At 46.5% G+C, this 16,346-nt stretch overlaps 1 protein-coding gene across 1 annotated transcript in view; it reads right to left on the bottom strand.

The window, feature by feature from the left end:
• Window positions 1-5,328: 5,328 nt before the first annotated feature.
• LOC310871602 (alpha/beta hydrolase domain-containing protein 17B) overlaps window positions 5,329-16,346 on the bottom strand; it is a 36,527-nt gene continuing 25,509 nt past the window's right edge. The window contains exons 3-4 of the mRNA XM_083783216.1: window positions 6,521-6,700; window positions 5,329-5,740 (exon numbers count right to left, since the gene is read on the bottom strand). Coding sequence (XP_083639342.1) covers window positions 5,521-5,740; window positions 6,521-6,700 — 400 coding nt within the window. The 3' untranslated portion in view covers window positions 5,329-5,520. The remainder of the gene's footprint in view (window positions 5,741-6,520; window positions 6,701-16,346) is intronic.

Raw genomic sequence — 16,346 nt, 5'->3', positions numbered from 1 at the left:
ACAAAATATATAGGCTACTGTATATCAGTGGTTCCCAAACTTTTTCATGTCAAGGACCCCCAAATTGACACTAATTAGCCCGCGGACCCCCATTTGAAAAGATATATAAGAGAAGATTTCTATGGCTCTAGCGGTGATTCTCAACCAGTTTAATTTCAAGGACCCCCAGTTTGACATGCATTAGTCTACGGACCCCCATTTAATGACATTTCTATCTCTGGGACCCCCAATTTATATTGTAAAATCTAGGTAAATTTTACTCTGAGAGTGAGTTACAGACCCATAAGGGTCCAAACTATCATTTAGCTGGGCGCAAATCTTTGAATGTTATATTCTTTCAGACCACATTTTTAACTCAAATCTTTGCTTCTGGGGGGGGGGGGGGGGGGTCCTTGACATGATTTTTTTTTAGAACAACTGAAATAGAAACATGAGGTTTTTCAGAAAACTGTCTGGATGTCAGGAAGACATTTGTAGAATTGTCCTCATGTCTAAATGGCTTAAACAAGGACAAACCCCCCCCCCCCCCCAAAAAAACATGTGGACTGACAGTACATGAGAAATTCACAACCTGTGGGACTGACTGAGCCCCCTGGTGGGCCCTGGGGTATGCCATGTAGGCTAAAACATGTAAGATTCTTTAAAACCTTTAGGGAAAAAAGGGTATCATCGTGATACCGATAATTAAATAACTACACTAATATCTATTTGTATTTAGTTCATAAAGTTAAGTTAACTTATTTGAAAGGCATTTGAAATTAAATATTTATTTTACTTTTCAACATTCCAATTTAAAAATAGCAAAAAAAGTTCAGGATTTCAATTGAAATTATAGCAAAAGATAGCCGATCTACAAGTTCAAAACGTGTCGCAGTGCGACGCGTTTTGAGCTTGTAGATCGGCTAGTTTTGCTACAACAGTAACGCAATATACAATGTGGCCCTCTGGAGTGAGTGTGGAACTACAGTGGCCTTCTGGAGTGAGTGTGGAAATATAGTGGCCCTCTGGAGTGAGTGTGGAAATATAGTGGCTTTCTGGAGTGAGTGTGGAACTATAGTGGCCCTCTGGAGTGAGTGTGGAAATATAGTGGCCCTCTGGAGTGAGTGTGGAAATATAGTGGCCCTCTGGAGTGAGTGTGGAAATATAGTGGCCCTCTGGAGTGAGTGTGGAAATATAGTGGCCCTCTGGAGTGAGTGTGGAAATATAGTGGCCCTCTCCATCATCAAAGTTGCCCATCCCTGCCCTAAAGCATACATGGGCAACTGGCGGCCTGGGGGCCACATGCGGCCCCCACCTTCACTAAATGTGGCCCTCAGGTTAATGTTGGAATACTGTGATTTACAGTGACATTCCAGACATGCAAACATGACCCGCTTGAATTACTTCAGTCTATATTAGTTGCTTAATAGAAAAAGACTATATTATTTTATTATCTTTTTTTTTATGTCCAGTGTATTTGCACTTATGTTCATAAAGTTAACATAAGTATAACTAAATGCATTTGAAATTAAATAAGAACTACAGTGGCCCTCTGGAGTGAGTGTGGAACTATAGTGGCCCTCTGGAGTGAGTGTGGAACTATAGTGGCCCTCTGGAGTGAGTGTGGAACTATAGTGGCCCTCTGGAGTGAGTGTGGAACTATATTGGCCCTCTGGAATGAGTGTGGAACTATAGTGGCCCTCTGGAGTGAGTGTGGAACTATAGTGGCCCTCTGGAGCGAGTGTGGAACTATAGTGGCCCTCTGGAGCGAGTGTGGAACTATAGTGGCCCTCTGGAGTGAGTGTGGAACTATAGTGGCCCTCTGGAGTGAGGGTGGAACTATAGTGGCCAGCTTTCTCGTCAAAGTTGGGTAGGGATCGATAGATTTGTAGTATAGATAACAGTAGCACAATTTTAAATGTGCACCCTGTGGCCAGAAAAATAATGTCCGTGTGTTTGACTAGGGGTTGTGATTGATGATTGTGTTAACTCATTTTGACCTGAGATCAGATTAAAAAAATGTTTTCTACATCCTGACAGTTTTCTGAAAAAGCTATGTTTCTATGTCAGTCGTTCTTTGATTTTTCAAAAATAGCAGACCTACAAGCTCGTAGCGCTATATGAGCTTGTAGATATGCTATTTTTCAATAGCTACACCAAAAATGGGTTCCCGCCCAAAATGGGTTAAGTGGTCATCTGGGCGGGGGTCACGGACGCTTTCAACAATATGAATGCAGACATTATGGACACTCACAAGAGTCCAGGTCCATTCCGTCCAACGATCCGGTTCGAGGAGGTGGGTATATAGGTGTATCCACACTTTTCCTGGGCTGTGTGTGCTCCAGTTCCTGTCGATTTGATCCAATGAAAGCCAATGATACTGGTCAGATGACCAATGATATCCAATTAAATCAACAGGAACTGGAGCACACACAGCCCAGGAAAAGTGTGGATAGGTTGAGGTCCATTCCGGTCCCAAGGTAATCCGATCCGGTCCAGTTTTACAGTTCCAAAAAAAAACATGGTATAGGATCAAGAGTCATGATGGGCCGGGCGCCGTGCGTCTTCCTCAAAATGCAGCGACTAGGTCGCGCACGCGCGCACGCACGCACGCACGCACTCTAATCCAGTGGTCTGTCCCAACCGGGGGGAGGGGGGGGGGGGGGGGAGGTAGTCCCAACATTTTAAAACGTCATCATGTTGGCACAAAATCATCATTGCCGTCCCATCTCCTCCATGTAAAGGTCACGGTATAAAGCACGTTAATGAAGGGAATTAAAAAATAAAAATCCATCCTCCATCTTCTTCTCCGCAGGTTCAGAACCGCGCTACGCCAACACCCGGTGTGTGTGTGTCCTTCTCTATTGTCTCTGTAGGGGTAGAATGTCCAAATAAATAATAATAATAATGTAAAAGCCTCAAAAGTAGCAGATCTACAACTTAAGCTCAAAGGCTTAAACCCATTTAGGCCGATTCTAAAAGAAATGTCTTCTAAATCCAAACAGTTTACTGAAAAACCTCATGTTTCTATGTCAGTGGTGCTCAACCTTTTTCATGTCAAGGACCCCCAGAATTATCTGTATTTGGCTGCGGACCCCCATCTGAAAATATGTAGTTCCAGGGTTTGAGGACCAGTGCTGTAGAACATGGGTTTTCAACCGGGTATTGCAGGTGGTCCCTGGCCTTATAGCATTCAGAAAAATCGTATTTTCTTTTGTTAAAAAACTCAAACTCAGTTGGGTCAAACTCTGTTGAAAACCCACGCCGAGACAGGGTTGGCAAAAGGGCCTTTCTGTGTGGAGTTTGCATGTTCTCCCCGTGTCCCCTAGGGTACGTACCCTCACAAAAAACATGCAATCCTGGTCTCTAAACTGCCTCCCCCTGGCCAGCCGGGGCGCCTGATGGAGGGGAAAGGAACTGGTTGGAATAACCTGTTCCTTCCACGCGCTATGTCCAACCAGGGAAAAGGAGCAACTTGGACACTCAGGCATGAAGGAAGCATGAGTTAAAGTCCGCTGCTCTCCCCATGTCCCCCATATATGGGGACTAGGTTGGCGGAGGGTGTGTAGAGCCCAGGATCACATTAGATAATTGACAATTATTGGGATAAAAATTATAATATAAAAAAAAAGAAAACCCACGCCGTAGTTTGATCAAGTATAGGGCAAAGGAAACGTTAGAATACGAAGAACACGGACAATATTCTTTATTATTTTCGCTGCAGTGGTAGACGGACGATGGCGCACATACTCGACCGGGTCAACGAGGAAAAAAAAACTATACACGATACGATATACGTATAATACGTTCGCATTTAACCACATATTTAAACCCTATGCGGTTCAGCCGTTTCCAATGCTATACCAACCCATACTCATTACTCACGAGTAGGTTACTGATCAAGACCAGAGCTATAGAGTAAAACAGAATTACGACAACTGCGTTCCCTTCATGGGGCTTCAGTCTTCTACACAGACTTCTATTGGCGAAGAGCATAGCGAAGAGTGACAATGTCCTGGGCCGGAAGTTGGCAGAATGCACTGGACTCAGGCAACAGCCCAGCTTTAATGATCTTACATCCCTTTATTTTAGATCGTTTCTTTTTAGGAATAGCACAACATAAACATTACAAACGTTGAAAACAATGTATTTCAAACTCCAGCTTGTCACTCTCCAGGCTGCATGAACAGCGCTCGCGAGCGCTCAGTTTCCTGACCCCTCAATGTCGTAACTCAGTCTTACGCTTTGGCTCTGATCAAGACCACGCAATGGATTTTCAGTGGTGAGGTGACCACCACAACTCCAACAGGACGTCACTGAGCCGCGGTGAAGAGCAAACCACCGCTCTCCCCAGCCCTTCTCTTTGTTTTTAATCACCACCGCTCATCCAACCACAACATAGGCGACATCCAAACCACCGCTCCGGTGGTCACCTCACCACCGGAGGGGTGGTCACCTCACCACCGGAGCGGTGGTCACCTCACCACCGGAGCGGTGGTCACCTCACCACCGGAGCGGTGGTCACCTCACCTCACCACCAGAGCGGTGGTCACCTCACCACCGGAGCGGTGGACGCCTCACCACCGAAAATCCAAACTATGAATAATAGGCCTATAGTCGGACAACGCGAACATCGCCACGTCGGACAATGGCTGACGACAACAACAACAACGTCTCTGCTTCAGCAGAGCCTACTGGCTCCATTATATGGTCTGGATAAGTAAACCTAGTGGTGGATATAGGTTGATAACACTCAAATCCTCCGCTATACGATGATGATGGGAGGCCCGAGTGTCTCCAGGGTAACTGTCCTGTCCCGTAGAGACTCCTCCAGATATTGTCCCGTACATCCGAGCTCTACGAGTTGACCAGCTCGTGGGAAACGAACCGCTCGAGCCTCTCCAGGTATATGGAGGGACTCACCCTGAAGGCCTGCTCATACTCCACTTTTAGGTGGTCACCTTATCACCTTAAAACTGGAGTATGAACAGGCCGTTAAGCATGTCCAGGTACTATCCCATATGGACACTTATAAACCCTATACGGTTGATGGTGGGAGGCCCTATGTGTCTCCAGGTTAACTGTCCCATTGAGAGCCTCAGCATCAAAATATCATGACGCGAATATCGTCAAAAATAGCAGATCTACAACCTTGTATAGCTTGTAGATCTGCTATTTTTGAAAACCCTATACGGTTGATGATGTGAGCTTCAGCGTCTGAGCCCTACAAGGTGGTGGGGGGGGGGGGGGGGGGGGGGGGGGCGGCAGTGGCTTCAGGGGTAAGATCGGCCGGATGGGAAACCGCAAGGTTCCCAGTTGGCTCCCCAAAAGTGTCCTTGAGCGAGACGCTGAACCCCCTAATGAACGACGAGCAGGTTGTTGCCTTAGAATAGTTTCCTCCATCGGTGTGTGTGTGTGTGAATGAATGAATGAATGAATGAATGAATGAATGAATGAATGGGATGAATGTAAAATGCAGCAGTCTATGTGAAGCTCCTTTGGATAAAAGGCTGCTCCATAAATGGCACCATTTATATTTTTCTACAAGTTGACCAGCTCGTGGGAGACGAACTGCTTCAGCCTCTCCAGGTACTGTCCGTAGAGCTCCACGTCATTGTGCCCCGCCCCCTCCACCCACAGCGGCTCCACGGGCCGCTGGCAGCGCTCGTAGAGCGCCAGGCCGTGGGAGAAGTCGATCACCTCGTCCTCCGTCCCGTGGATCACCAGCACCGGAGACGTCACCTTGGAGATCTTGTCGATGCTGCGGAGGGGGAGAGAGGGGGGGGGGGGGGATACAAAAAAAAGGTTTTGTTTTTATTCTTACAAATTCTTTGATCTCTTCACATAACAAAAAAAGTTTGAAAATTGTTGGAATAAAAGGATTTTCAATGTCAGTCAGAGACATAAATGAATAAATACATTCGTAGTGGTATTTGTACAAACATAAATATAAATGTTGCGCAGGCAGAGCAATAATGTGTAAAATGACTATTATTCTCCTGTTTGTCACAGGATTCTGCCACCAGAGGGAGCTATTGGGCTATTGATGTGTGTCCATTTATCCTGCTATCTTGACCATGTAGTGAAGTGGGTTCTTAAACAGTTTCATGTCGAGGACCCCCAAATTGACACTCATTAGCCCCGCAGACCCCCTCATTTGAAATTATATGCCAGGAACCACCATAACCACCCTGGGACTACCCGAAGGACCCCTGGGTGTCCCCGGGCCCCACTTTGAGAACCACTGATGTAGTGTAGTAATGATGATTCATGATCATAATAATGTTGTTTTTTTTAACACATTATAAGTAGATCAAGATCAGAATACAGCGTAAGAGGTTAAACTTGTGCGTGTGTGCGTGTGTGTGTGTGTGTTCGTGTGTGCGTGCGTGCGTGTGTGTGTGTGTGTACATGCACTCACTTGGGGAACGCGTCGAAGCAGTATAGGTCTTCTTGATATCGGGGAAGGCCACCCTCATGTGTGTGTGTGTGTGTGTGTGTGTGTGTGTGTGTGCGTGCGTGCGTGCGTAGATGCACTCACTTGGGGAAGGCGTCGAAGCAGTAGGTCTTCTTGGTGTCGGGGAAGGCCACCCTCATCCCGGAGGTCAGCGGGGAGTGCAGGACCACCGCGGCGCTCTCGTAACGAGCCGCCAGGTCCACAGACGGCACCGTGCCGATGCTCTGACCGTACACGATCACGTTCTCTGGACGCACGCCGTACCTGCACCGTGGAGGAGGAGGGACCAAAACCATCCAGATTAATACGCATAAAAAATAACATGTTAACTTTTGTTCTTTATTATTGGTTTTTAATTCTTATTTTATTTTTCTAATAAAGTTGTCCTGTTCTATTTTCTCCATGAATTCATCCATTTAGACCCGAGGACGATTCTACAAATGCATTCTAAATCCTGACAGTTTTCTGAAAAACCCGTTTCTGTAGTCATTCCCAAAACATTTTCATGTCAAGGACCCCCAAAAATATATGTAATTGGGCTGCGAACCCCATCTGAAAAATGAATATGTTGTTCCAGGGACCCCCCCAGAAGCAAAGATTTGAGTTAAAAACCTTCGCTTTGAAAGAATATATATTCAAAAGTTTTGCAACAAAATTTCACTTTTTTCAAAAAATAGCAGACCTACAAGCTCGTGTGCCGCACTACAAGCTTGTAGATCTGTTATTTTTCAATAGCTAAAGTATAGAATTACTCTTAAAGTTCGTTTACGAGCCTCACATCAAATGGGGCTTCAGCCCCTGCCCTTTTACCCGTCTGTAAAACAGCTGCTCTCTCCAGACCACGGAGCATTTACTGATGGTGAAAGAAATGCAACTGGCCCTCCTCTCCTTTCCATGCCATACCGGAAAGGCAGCATTCAGGAGAATAGCTTTTTAGTCTCCTGAACTTGAACACGGCATTTTGCGCTGAACTAAGTTGTTTTAGAAATCCATGTCGTACACACCGATCTCCACTAGCACTAGCTAAAGAGTACTGGGTTGCACCCCGAGAATAGCTGATCTACAAGCTCTCAACATGTCGCGCTGCGCTGCGACGCGTTGTGAGCTTGTATATCTGCTATTTTTGTCCAAAAGTGTCCCTCTCTTACGGGATTTTAGTCCCTGCCTCTCTAACACTCTCTGCACGTCCCTGCTAGTGACTACTAACAGAGTCTGACTAGTGGTAGGTCTCTATGCCAGGACCCACTGTGCTGAAGATGTGCACTCAGGCATGGACTGGTACTGTACTGTACTGTCCTCCAAATAAAGTTGTGAGGAGAGTCACAGTAGTACACTGACACACACACCAAGACAAGATAAAGTCAAGCTCCACTGAATTTGGTTTTCTGCTGCCTTGCCAAGAGCGAGCGAGCGAGCGAGCGAGCGAACACACACACACACACACACACACACACACACACACACACACACACACACACACACACACACACACACACACACACACACACACACACACACACACACACACACACACACACACACACACACACACACACACACACACACACACACACACACACACACACACACACACACACACACACACGGTCCAATAGATTCGGTTGCTTTCCTGAGAGTTAAAAAAATAATGATGAGGATGGGTGGACGAAGAGAGGAGGGGAGGGGAGGTGTGTGCGTGTGTGTGTGTGTGTGTGTGTGGGGGGGGGGGGTAGTACAGGAGATAACAGAACAAAGAGGGGAGAGAACTAAACTAAGAGAGTATACATGTAGGACTGTCACCATTACAAGTAGGTCATGTTTTTATTTATTTATATATATATATATATTTTATCCCACGATTTTGTAACCCATTTTTCACCCCTGTGTCAATCATCTAATGTCATAATGGGCTCTACACACCCTCCGCCAACCTAGTCCCCATATATGGGGGATAAGGGGAGAGCCTAGGGAGAGCAACGGACTTAACTCATGCTTCCTTCATGCTTGAGTGTCCAAGTTGCTCCTTTACACCTGACAGGGGGGAGTTTCCCTGGTTGGACGTAGCGCGTGGAAGGAACACGTTATTCCAACCAGTTCCTTTCCCCTCCATCAGGCGCCCCGGCTGGCCAGGGGGAGGCAGTTTAGTGACCAGGATTACTGCATGTTTTTTGTGAGGGTACCTACCCTAGGGGACACGGGGAGAACATGCAAACTCCACACAGAAAGGCCCTTTCGCCAACCCCGCCTTCGGGTATGGGCACTGATGACGCGGAGGAGGAAACACGCCGCCAGCACCCACAGCATTCCGAGCGGGAATCGAACCCAGGACCTTCTAGCTGTGAGGCGACCGCACTACCAACTGTGCCACCGTGCCCCCTCAAGTAGGTCATGTTGACCTTTTTTTTTTTGCACGGAGCTTTCAGATGGTTCCCCTTCCATGACCATCATCATCATCCCAGATTTATTTTATATCTGAAACATTTTCTAAATAATTATGAATTTAAGCACATGCTACTTCTGTCAAATTTGACTTCAGTCATGCTAGTGTTAAGCTGACGATTAATTTAAATTGTCACAACAAATACTTGTGATTAAGGAACAGAGAGAGAGAGAGAGAGAGAGAGAGAGAGAGAGAGAGGTAAAGAGAGGTAGAGAAGACATTCCCCAGCTGATTAGAGAGAATGTGACCCGGTTCACTACAGGAGGTGGTCAGCTGACTGAGAGGAACCACGTAGAGAAACCTCTCATCTCCACATTCTAGACATGTCTTTACTGTGGGGCACAGAGAAACCTCTCATCTCCAGGTTCTAGACATGTCTTTACTGTGGGGCACAGAGAAACCTCTCATCTCCAGGTTCTAGACATGTCTTTACTGTGGGGCACAGAGAAACCAAGCAGAAGAGACCAGCTAGTACACTCATACACACCCCCTAAAACTACCTTTTTATCAGACATTCCCTCTGGCAACTATAAGTGTTCCAACTGTGCCCAGTGCAATTATACTACTAAATGTAAACACTATACACATCCTCATAGTGGCAAAGAAATACCCATAAAGGGGGTCATTACATGTTCCACTACCCATGTTGTCTATCTGATCAAATGTCCCTGTGGACTCGCTTATGTTGGACAGACCAGCAGAGCACTACGCACTAGAATAAGTGAACACAGAAGCAACATAAGATGCAATGATGAACACAACCCGGTGTCAGTCCATTTTAATAAAATGGGACACAATATATCCACCCTACGCTACTGGGGCATAGAAAAAGTGAATAGACCTGCTCGAGGTGGCGACCATATTCGCCTCCTCCTACAAAAGGAAGCTCATCATATTTTCAGCCTCCACACTCTAGCCCCTCATGGCTTAAATGAGGAATTCGACTTAAAACCCTTTCTTTAATGGCTTTCTTTTTTATTCTTTTAACACTTATTTGATGTTCAATGCCTTCATTGTTGTCCTTTTGCCTTGTTCTTTTGACTATTTTTCTGTACTGCATCTCGGTACCCTACTTGTTTGTTTGATTTAAATATTGTTTGTTGATCGCTATCATCTAGGCTTTTATGTGATGAGTTTCCTACGAATATCATTGGGGCTCACCCACAGAGTATTGATTGCCCTGTACCCCTGCAGCTACTGATACACTACCCTATTATCTCAAACTAGTACATTGGTTATCAAATACCTCCTAACCTCTGTGACTATATATATTTATCTTATTATATTTTTTTCAATCATGTCAATTTTACTTTTCACCAGTCAAGACAGTCACTGTCCAACAGGTGGAGTCAGTGTATCATGGTAGCAGACTAAAACCAATGCAGCTGCGACTGCTTGGGACTAATTATGTACTCATCACACTGTGTATATACAGCCTACCACCCATAGTCAGATCATTACCTGAAGAAGACCCAAGAGGTCGAAACGTTGTAACCTTAAATAAAGAATTGGAGCTCATAACAGTGTGCGGACCTCCCTCCTTCCTTCCCACAGAGAAACCTCTCATCTCCAGGTTCTAGACATGTCTTTACTGTGGGGCAGAGTGAGAGAGAGAGTGGCGACACTATAGCGTTGACTCCCATTGTAACAATGGAATGCGGAAGTGCTCATTTTATCTCAATGGATAGTTCCAGCCATATAGGAGCAATGTTTGGAACTATAGCCCATAGGCACTCGCTTTGCGGCGAGATCAAAGCGTGTCGCTACTCTCCTACGACCTACTCTACACTCTGCTGTGGGGTATAGAGAAGCCTCTTATTTCCAGATTCTAGACATTTGTGATTTTTCCTAAATGAAATGAACGCAGTTGGCGTAACTCTGTCTATACGTATCTATAAGGCTCTGAGTGTGTAGTGTGAAGTTGAAGCCAGGACTGCAGACCAAGGACTGTCTGAAGAGGACGAGACGCAAAGACCGTACGGGCGACGCCATGGTGCTCCATGGAAGGAAAGAAACATGCGCAGTTGAGACCAGGAAGTTGTACATGCCCAAATTTGTGCATGTACAACTTCCTGGTCTCAACTGCACATGTTTGTTTCCTTCCATGGAGCACCATGGAGCACCATGGAGCAACATGGCGTCGCCCGTACGGTCTTTGCGTCTCGTCCTCTTTAGACAGTCCTTGCTGCAGACGAGGAAGTGAAAACATGTCACAAGTCACGGCGTGGGCGAGTCAGTGAGTCAGAGACTGACCGAGAATAACCACAACACCAGCAGCACTATACCAGTGTTGTTTTAGTCCTATAGTCTCTTGAATAGTTTTCATTTAGTTTTAGACAATTATTTTGTCACCCGGAATGTTTTAGTGTTTAGTCTAGTTTCAGTCGACTAAATATCATGGGATTTTAGTCGACTAAAGCTACAGTTGATTTAGTCGACTGAAATGCATTTTGGCGGGCCTTGATGCCGTCGTAATGACTGCTTTTACACCTGCTGAAAATAGCCGACCCACAAGCTCACAATGCATCGCGTTGTGAGCTTGTAGATCTGCTATTTTCAGCATGCAACCGATTGCATCTCTTGTACACTAGTCCCTTCCTAACATTTTAGTCTGTTTTTATTTGCTGACGAAATTGTCAATATATTTAGTCTCAGTTTTAGTCATCATATAGCTTAGTTTTTATTTAGTTTCCATTTAGCTTTCGTCAGTGGGTAGTCAACGAACATTTTTCGTCTTAGTTTTAGTCGACGAAATCAACACTGCCGTGCACTGAGAATGACCACAACGCCAGGGATCAGGGAGGAGTTTCGCTCAGAACGGGTTATTCTGGTTGACATTTTCCTGCCTACCAGTTGACTAGTAGGCTATAGAGCGTCGCCATCCCGCCCCTTTCATGACGACGCCAGGCCCAGGAATTATTTCCTGTGCATTTTCCTCATAGACATTTAAAAAAACTGAATTAAATAAACACTGTATGGTTTGGGTGTCAGATGACAAAATGACATAAAAACTTGATCCACAACAGTAATGGGTCTGCCCTGTCAGTTTTTATACCCCAACTTGTCCATTCCATTTCCACCGCAGGCCATCAGAATTATGCTTCCATTGTACCCTTGCAGTGCGTTGACTGTCGGATATATCAAATAATGAAATACACGCTGTATGGTTTCTTTGATTCGGGTGTCAAGCTGACAAAATATCATAACCTTCCCAAACACATGCATGCTCTGCTCTCTCTACCTGTCCTCAAACGAGCATGACAGCATGCTCTGCTCTCTCTACCTGTCCTCAAACGAGCATGACATTGTAATCAGAATAATAATGGTCAGATCACATAACCGTGTGGTGCGGCTGCCCCGTCTGGTCTGTTGTTGTGGTCGGCACTTTGGAATATTCTTCAACACTACAACAAGCGATCACACCGTTTTAAAGTGGACTTTCATGACAAGCAACTCAGCGGTCGGTGCACTGGCTGTTCAAAGGTAACTTTAAACATAATGGGCAGTCTAGCCTTGAAAGACGGCCGTGAATTGCAGGCATTTAAGCTGTTAACAAAGTTACATTTTAATCGTTAAAAAAGGTGGCATAGTGACGCTTTAATTACTTTTTTTTCCCCCCCAACCCAAAGCTCATGACTTTCACTCAAGCACACAAAGCATCACGTTGTGATGTCGTAGAATGAAGATCGGCTATTTTCGCTATAATAAAGTGGAAGTGTGCGTGCGTGCGTGCCCGGTTTACTATCACATGCAACAGCTTACAAAGCAGCTTTACCTCTTGTATGACTTTAAAAAAAATGTAAAAAAACCCCCAACTAACCATGAGGGGAGGAGCGAATGACGTCAGGCTCATTAGGTCCAGAGCCTTTTTGTGAGGGCTCTGGACAACCGCGCATCCGACTGACTCGACACCGGGCGCTGGACTCCCTGTGGGGGTGTCTGTGGAACACTGCACTCCCTGTGGGGGTGTCTGTGGAACACTGCATTCCCTGTGGGGGTGTCTGTGGAACACTGCACTCCCTGTGGGGGTGTCTGTGGAACACTGCACTCCCTGTGGGGGTGTCTGTGGAACACTGCACTCCCTGTGGGGGTGTCTGTGGAACACTGCACTCCCTGTGGGGGTGTGGAACACTGCACTCCCTGTGGGGGTGTCTGTGGAACACTGCACTCCCTGTGGGGGTGTGGAACACTGCACTCCCTGTGGGGGTGTGGAACACTGCATTCCCTGTGGGGGTGTCTGTGGAACACTGCACTCCCTGTGGGGGTGTGGAACACTGCACTCCCTGTGGGGGTGTCTGTGGAACACTGCACTGCCTGTGGGGGTGTCTGTGGAACACTGCATTCCCTGTGGGGGTGTCTGTGGAACACTGCATTCCCTGTGGGGGTGTCTGTGGAACACTGCACTCCCTGTGGGGGTGTGGAACACTGCACTCCCTGTGGGGGTGTGGAACACTGCACTCCCTGTGGGGGTGTCTGTGGAACACTGCATTCCCTGTGGGGGTGTCTGTGGAACACTGCACTCCCTGTGGGGGTGTCTGTGGAACACTGCACTCCCTGTGGGGGTGTCTGTGGAACACTGCACTCCCTGTGGGGGTGTCTGTGGAACACTGCACTCCCTGTGGGGGTGTGGAACACTGCACTCCCTGTGGGGGTGTTACGTGGATTACACACGTCTGTAGAGAGAAGAATGTGGTGCATTCATACTAGTAGGATGTTCTGGACAGCCCAAGAACTGCATACATTTACTCGATTACTGAGTGTACTTAACCCATTTAGACTTGAGGATGATTCTACATCAGGAGCAAAGACTTGAGTTTAAAAAAAAAACATTCCCTCTGAAAGAATATATATATTCAAAGATTTGCACCACATTTTCGCGATTTTTCAAGAAAATTGCAGATCTACAAGCTCGTAGCGCGGCACTCGGTGCCGCGCTGAGCTTGTAGATCTGCTATTTTTCAACATTTGTCTAGGTGAGACATGACCTATAACACTTTGACTTCTATTCACGAGTATGCTCGAGTTCATTCATTTACTGTAGAACACTTTCCGCAGGTGGCTGTTCAAAGGTAACTTTAAACATTAGGCAGTCTAGCCTGAAAGACGGCCGTAAAAATTTAGGCATTCAAGCTGTTTTAACAAAGTTACATTTTAATCGTTAAAAAAGGTGGCATAGTGACGCTTTAAGTACACCCCCCCCCCCCCCCCCCCCCACCCTTTCTTTTTTTTCCCAACCCAAAGCTCATGACTTTCACTCAATCACAAATAGCATCACGTTGTGATGTCGTAGAATGAAGATCGGCTATTTTCATTATAATAGAGTGGAACTGTGTGTGTGTGTGTGTGTGTGTGTGTGTGTGTGTGTGTGTGTGCCTGCGTGCCTGTGTGTGTGTGTGTGTGTGTGTGTGTGTGTGTGTGTGTGTGTGTGTGTGTGTGTGTGTGTGTGTGTGTGTGTGTGTGTTGGCCCGGTTTACTATCACATGCAACAGCTTACAAGCAGCTTCACCTCTTGTGTGACTATTTCCAGAAAAAAAAAACCTAGATATAAACTCAAACTAAAGTGTTGGCCTGGTTCTAGTGGTGCCATGCCCAGAGAAGGAGTGTTGGCCTGGTTCTAGTGGTGCCATGCCCAGAGAAGGAGTGTTGGCCTGGTTCTAGTGGTGCCATGCCCAGAGAAGGAGTGTTGGCCTGGTTCTAGCTGTACCATGCCCAGAGAAGGAGTGTTGGCCTGGTTCTAGCTGTACCATGCCCAGAGAAGGAGTGTTGGCCTGGTTCTAGCTGTACCATGCCCAGAGAAGGAGTGTTGGCCTGGTTCTAGCTGTACCATGCCCAGAGAAGGAGTGTTGGCCTGGTTCTAGTGGTGCCATGCCCAGAGAAGGAGTGTTGGCCTGGTTCTAGTGGTGCCATGCCCAGAGAAGGAGTGTTGGCCTGGTTCTAGTGGTGCCATGCCCAGAGAAGGAGTGTTGGCCTGGTTCTAGCTGTACCATGCCCAGAGAAGGAGTGTTGGCCTGGTTCTAGTGGTGCCATGCCCAGAGAAGGAGTGTTGGCCTGGTTCTAGTGGTGCCATGCCCAGAGAAGGAGTGTTGGCCTGGTTCTAGTGGTGCCATGCCCAGAGAAGGAGTGTTGGCCTGGTTCTAGTGGTGCCATGCCCAGAGAAGGAGTGTTGGCCTGGTTCTAGTGGTGCCATGCCCAGAGAAGGAGTGTTGGCCTGGTTCTAGCTGTACCATGCCCAGAGAAGGAGTGTTGGCCTGGTTCTAGTGGTGCCATGCCCAGAGAAGGGAGGACGTATAGGGTTCATGTTATGGTTATCCCATTTTGGGCAGGAATGTTAAGCATAATGTTATACTTTAGCTATTGAAAAATAGCAGATCTACAAGCTGCCGCGCTATATGAGCTTGTAGGTCTGCTATTTTTTTGAAAAATGTGGCGCAAATCTTTGAATATATATTCTTTCAGAGCGAACGTTTTTAACTCAAATATTTGCTTCTTGGGGGAGGTCCCTGGAACAACATTTTCAGATGGGGGTCGGCGGCCAAATTACATATATTTCTGGGGGTCCTTACTCCTTGACATGAAAATGTTTGAGAACGACATGGCTTCTCAGGTTTTTGAGAAAACTGTCAGGATTTAGAAGGCATTTGTAGAATCGTCCTCAGGTCTAAATGGGTCAATGGGCCATTATCCTGGGCACAAGGCAAAGGTTCCATCATGTTGACACGATGACTGTTCCAGTCGACTGTTTATTGTGGCGTTTTGACATAGATTAATTCATTTTTATCTCCAAAAAGATAACGCTAATCTAGTCGGCGTGCTCCTCTGCATCAGCCCACTGCAGCCTGAGCCAGCCTCGCCCACAGCTGTTGTCGTGTGATAGCGGCCGCGGGCCGCAGTTTACTATGAAAACCTGCATCCTGTGTCCTGTATCAGTCACGCCTCGTGACTCGCTCCATATATGGCCATTGGCCAATACAGAAAGAATTATTATAATAGGTTGATCTGACCTCATCAAACCCTGTACACTCAAGACACGCTCCACATATCCAGTACAGAATACATTCCACATGTTGATCTGACCTCATCAAACCCTGTACTGTGGATCTCCATAAATGGAGCTGGACTGTACTGACATCATAATGATGTTCTGACATCATGATGACCCGCAGACCTCACGGACACCAAGATAAGTTTAACTCCTGCTTCTTAACCCACGGGTTCCCAAAGTGGGGTCCGGGACCCCCAGGGGTCCTTGAGGGAGTTCCAGGGGGTCCCGAGCTAAATGATAGTTTTGGACCAAATGGACCCTTATGGGTCTGTAACTCTGAGTGTACAAATGGAACCAAATAATGGGTCCATTTGGTTCCATTTGTACACTCTCAGAGTTAAATTAACTTTGATTTTACAATATAAATTGGGTCCCAGAGTCTTTGTCCGTAGCCTATATATAACGCATGTCAAAATGAAAATGGTTGA

The sequence above is a fragment of the Protomyctophum parallelum genome (genome assembly GCF_964188405.1).
Source record: "Protomyctophum parallelum genome assembly, chromosome: 15".
Lineage (NCBI taxonomy): Eukaryota > Metazoa > Chordata > Actinopteri > Myctophiformes > Myctophidae > Protomyctophum > Protomyctophum parallelum.
Note: the sequence above shows the minus strand (reverse complement) of the source record. Positions and strands in the feature narration are given on the sequence as shown.